At 28.2% G+C, this 6,000-nt stretch overlaps 1 protein-coding gene across 1 annotated transcript; it reads left to right on the plus strand.

Annotated features, from left to right (window-relative positions):
- Positions 1-3,905: 3,905 nt before the first annotated feature.
- LOC126554732 (uncharacterized) lies at positions 3,906-5,296 on the plus strand. Its single transcript, XM_050209773.1, has 3 exons — positions 3,906-4,774; positions 4,836-4,978; positions 5,065-5,296. The coding sequence occupies exons 1-3, from the start codon at positions 4,087-4,089 to the stop codon at positions 5,089-5,091; spliced, it is 858 nt and encodes a 285-aa protein (XP_050065730.1). The 5' UTR covers positions 3,906-4,086; the 3' UTR covers positions 5,092-5,296.
- Positions 5,297-6,000: the final 704 nt, after the last annotated feature.

Consider the following 6,000-nt stretch of genomic DNA (forward strand, 5'->3'; position numbering starts at 1 on the left):
GAATCATTTTCGTTTAAATTTCTGAAATAAATAAAATCATTTTTTTTATTATCATTTTGTTTATTTATTTTAAATTAATTAATAGTATTTAACATCAAGTATTTTAAATAAATCAGTTTTTAATATTATTCACACTAGTTTTCTTACTTCTCTAGTAAAAAGTACATATTCAACAATGCGATCATGAATTAATAAACAATAAGCAGTTACACGTGTAAGAGATTCCGATGCTTCAATTTCCAATTGCACATCTACTGATGATGCTGTAGCCGAATCGTTCTGTTTTGAAGTATCGATAACTACAATTGGTGCGTTCGATAGAAAAGTAGAGGGACTTAATAAGGGGTTTCGTATATTTTTTTCATAGTACGATTCTTGAAACGATGTATACATATCATATAATAAGGTGAAATTATTTTTCGTAAAATCTAAATTCAAATTATCATATGGATAAGCTATTGAGTTAAGAAATACTTTAACGTTTGTTATATTACAGTGATCAAATATACTACAATCTTTTTCTAACGAATTTTTACGTCCTTTTTGTAATCCAATTATGATAAATCGTGGTTTTTCTAATTTTGATGCTGTCTTCAAGTTCCACACTACTTTTTTTGTGGTTCCGAGTTCAGGATATTCAAAAGTTTCAAAAGATCTGAACGGGATAAACAAACTTTTTTCTTTTTCAATAAGTTTTAATAATTTTAACCTTTCTTCATCATCAACAGTAATATGTGGAACCTTCCAAACTATTTTATTCAAATCAACTTTTTCAGAATTTTTACTTGCACTGGTTATTACCTTTAGAGCGTTTAAATCGTTATGACTTCGAGTTAATATTAGTTCTAATCTAGAATTAACTAATATCTTTTTAAAGTCTTCAAATAGACCTAACCAATATTTCAACGGAATGCATGCACTAAATTCTCCATTATTATTTGCTGAGTTTGAACTATTTTTAAAAATCCAACCAGCATTTTCATAACAACTATAATTATCAGGTGTACCTGATAGATAACCTTTTAACGAACTGGTAATACCAAGTACACGTGTTCTATCTACTTCTATTCTATTGATTTCAAGTCGTATTTGATCAAAGAGATAGGAAAAACCGTTATTAGTAAGTTTTACTTTTCCAGCATCTGATACTTGACCTTCTAAATATATAAAGCTTTCATTCAGATATGGATAAACATCTGTTTGTTGAATTGATATACGTATTTCATCACTATTATTAAATGAAGTTGTATACGGTGTATATGAATGATATTCGATTTTCGTAATTTTAGAATCGGTTTCAAACGGCGAACTTATATCTAAAATATCACTTTCAGGCATTCTGCTTTAATTTATAACCTAAAGCCTTTAAAATTGTTTTATTTTTCGTTGTTATTTTTTTTACTTTATTCGATGTTACCGGTACCGCTTTAGTCTTTTGACTAACAAGATTTATTTTATGTAATGGGCTTATATTAAATTTTAATCCCATATTAAGATCCGTAACGTTTAATATGTAGATTGATTACTAATTTCTCACCTAAATTGTTTATCGGATTATGATCTTGATCAACTAATTGTATAGTTATTGAATCGATATTTGTTTTATTTAATTTGTAATATATTAGGTTATTTGGTGTTTGAATCAGCTTAGACCCTATGTTCTCACTAGGGGAAAACTCATAAATTGAATGACTTGACATGTGGTTGTTGAATGAACCTTGAGCTATATTACACATTACTTTTATTGAGTTAACACTGATTAAATTTGTCACTTTCTGTGATCGATGACCCTCAATGTGCATATTGTGTGGTTCATAACTTTTTTTTTCAAACCCCAATAAAGGTCCTATACTGTTCTTTACGTTAAAACGTATTATACCATTACTGAATATGGTTGTTCTAAAATCTATTTGATCAATCCCGATATCAAAAGTCATTTTCTCTGTCGATTTTATTCTAAAGTAATCGTTATCATTATTAAAGTCATCTATTTGGGTCAAAATTTGATTTTTAATATCCTTAATATCGTAACACCCCTTTTTCAGTGTGATATAGCAGATTGGAAATTTATTATTATTTAGTAAACGATCGGGGTTTTCTAAATATATTTCGAAGTTGTTATTAGTTTCGTTTATGTTTGCAAATGTATTATATGTTTGCAAATTTAACAAAGCAATTTCCGAGTCATCGTATACATCAATTGGTGGACAATAATGTACAGATAATGTGGTTGTATTACCAGATAAACTTAAAGTAACTGATTCTTGCATTGTAAAAAATTAAGACATAAATGTCCACAATTAAATGAATTAAAATCTTGATAATTTGTATAGTTATATTTAATTTTGTTTCCTTTAAAATAGTTTTGTAGTTCAATCGGTGGAGGTAAATCACCGTAGCTATCAAAATATTCAACCTTATCTTTAATTTTATAAAACGCTACCCAATGACTTCCATTACCGGAAGATACGTCTAAGTTTAATATACCACATTCGATTGCGAGAGGTTTTTTAGGTAAGTTATCACGTGAAAATACTCCGCGGAAATGACTGATATTAAACTTTGTAACGTATTTTATAATATCTCTAGAAGTTAGTGGTCTGTTAGGTAGCGTATTCATCAGTTTTTTTTCCTTGATCCATTATTATTTAAATATAATCCATTACCTTTCTTTCTTTTTGAATTTTGTATTGCATTATACACACTGGCACTTCCAGACATTAAACTACCAAGTGCTGATAATCCTGCAAAAATAGGTATTAAGGGAATTGCACCACCTGTCTGACCTGGTGTTAAAATCAACCTTTTACAAACATTTTTTTTTTAACGTTTTTTTTTTCGCTAACATTATACCATTTATTTTTATTTTTGTAGTACGTTTCCGTTTATGTTTACAACCCATTCCTATTTTTCTTTTAGCTTTCATTGCGTTTATTACGGTGTACGCAACGATTTTCTATTTCTAGGTGTATCTTTTGCTTTAAATCTTTCCCAAGTCCGAAGTTCTAACACTTTATGTCTATCTTCTAAATGTTTTCTAGTTGCATGCAAAATATCGTGATCGTAACATGCAGTATCCAACGGGTTTATTCCTTTATCAACACAATCTAGTCACTTTTTTTAATTTTGCACCATGTCAACAATACTAATAGTTTGAAATACGAGCTTCAAACGGATGACTATTTATAAGTGAGTTTACAAATCCTTTACCAGTCTTACCTGATTTACACTTATGAGTTGAACGTATCATTTATAACTGATTATAAAGTAAAAATGCATAAGTATTTATACGAAAAAATGAACTTGATTGAGCAGAAAGATAAATTAGATATTACAAATGTTGATGTTCAGATAGAAAAAAAATCATCAAAACATGGATCATTATTACTTGATACCATACGTGCTATATTAGTTGGTCCTAGTGGTTCAGGAAAAACAAATATAATGTATAATTTAATTACCCATGAAAACGGGTTAAGATTTTAAAATATTTATCTATACTCTAAAACCTCAAATCAAGAAAAATATGTTTTGTTAAAAAAAATAATAGATGATATAAAAGGTGTTAATTTTTTCATTTTTACAAGTGCTGATAAAGTTATAAAACCAAACTTAACTAAAAAAAATTCCATTATAATTTTTGATGACGTTATATGTGGTCCGCAGTCAGTAATCAGAGAATACTTCTCAATTTGTAGACATTCAGGTGCTAGTTCAGTATTTTATTTAGCACAAACATATTCTAAAATACCAAAACAGTTAGTAAGAGATAACTCAATTTTTTTAATAATACTAAAACAAGACGATACAAATTTACGAAATATATTCAATGATCATTCGTCTACAGATATGGATTTCATTGAATTTCGGAAAATTTCCCATTTATGTTGAATCATAGTGATTATGGGTTTATGGTTATTGATAAAACTCGGGAAATGAATGAAGGAAGATATAGATGTGGTTTTCATACTTTTATTAAAATAAAATAAATGTAAGTATAAATATAAATATAAAGTATAACTGAAATTATATACATTGTGTTGTCAATAGTCATACGATACAGTTATATTCACATTATTATTTGAAATGATTAAAGAAAAAGTTTTATTGGAAAATTTAATAACCTCAAAAAAAAATATAAAACGAAAAATAATGGAAATGAAACGTGGTATCATAGATTCCGACAACTATTTTCGTGAAGCATTTAAACCAATAATAGAACCATTGAGCAACCAAACAGAAAAGAATACACAACCGGCTGATGAAATAAAACCGGAAACTTCAGACGTTAGTGATGATGATAATGATAACGAATTAAATTCATCATTTTCAAATTTTTTCAATAAACGTCCTACATCAAAACGATATGATAAATCATATGGTATGTATTATGATAAAGCCAGTGATTCATATAAAATAGGAGGCTACTCTGTAACTTTTAGTCATGGTAACTTACAGTTATTTAATAAATACTATCCATGGACTGAAGGACTATGGTCTTTACTATGTGAGAAAGAACCAAAAAATACAACTCTACAAGATATGGAATCTTATTACGACATTTTAAAAACTTCACGAGCTCATTTAAAAGCAGATGGGAAACCTAAAACCTTAAAGTTTCATAAATGGACGAATGTTGTAAAACCTGTATACGATAGAATGAAAAATGAGGAAAAGCAATTAAACGAAGAAATAGATAAAATTAATAACTCAAGAACTCCTCGATTAAGTTTAGCACAAATTACCGATCATTTATCTAGATCTAACACTAAACGTAGTAATATTCATAATAATACAACTATACCCAAATGATCCATTTGAATTTCGTCCAACAGCAAACAGTTCTATGACTACAGATCCAAAGAATGAAAAAATGTTTAATTTTACTGCAACCCCAAAGGTTAAGAGAGGTTCTGGTTTATATAAAGATGTAATACCTCAAACACAATTAGTTTATTATGACGATCCGAATGAACTAGTAAGTAGTAACTAGATTAAATCTTCTAACATCATCACAAAATGTTGGTAATACTGGTGTCAATAATGAAATTATATCAATTTTAGAAGAATTACGCGAGAGAAATATTATAGTATAATGACAATCTTAACCAGTTTAGCTGAGGAGTTACATGGACCAGCGAGAAAAATATTTCCTAGACGAAGCGTAGTAACACGGTTTAAAGATGATCTCTGGCAAGCTGATTTAATAGACATGCAACCACATTCTAGACAAAATAATGGTTTTAAATTCATTTTAATTATTATAGATACATTTACCAAGTATGTGTGGGTAGAAGCACTAAATAATAAAACAGCAAAGGAGTGTACAAAAGGTATAATAAAAATATTAAAAAAAAATCAACCAAAATTATTACAAACAGATAACCAGTGTTGCCAGATGGTACGATCCTAGTGGGGACATACGATAATATTGCCTCCTGTGCGATCCCCCACCGATGTAAAGGATGGCGATCGTACTCAATACGATAATTTTGAAATTTATAAATATAACTTTTGAATAGAGGGTACGGCAGAAATTTATTTATTTATTTTATATATATAGTAGAATTTCGGTTATATTTTTAATTGAACATGTATTATTTAATTATTATGTATCATGCATTATATATATGCATTTTAATTATATTATAATCATACATGTTTTAAATGTAATTATTTTATGTAGTCTATACGCACTAACCACATAAACCTATTGTGCTCCTAAGGTATAGATTGTTTATTTCAAGTAAAGTAAAAAAAAAAAACATTTAATACAGCACAATAATACGACTAACTGATACAATAAGTCAATAACAATAGAAATAAAATAAAATATCTAATCGGTTCATTCAACTCAATCCATTTATTGTTGACGATAATAATTGTATTATATTATTATAGCGAAAAAATCACCGGATTATCGCACGACCAGATATTGTCTTTGTAATTTATCTAGACGTTCAAAAATTTAGTGCACTAGTGAATAGTGTAGTAGTGTTT

Source organism: Aphis gossypii, unplaced genomic scaffold, assembly GCF_020184175.1.
Source record: "Aphis gossypii isolate Hap1 unplaced genomic scaffold, ASM2018417v2 Contig00585, whole genome shotgun sequence".
Lineage (NCBI taxonomy): Eukaryota > Metazoa > Arthropoda > Insecta > Hemiptera > Aphididae > Aphis > Aphis gossypii.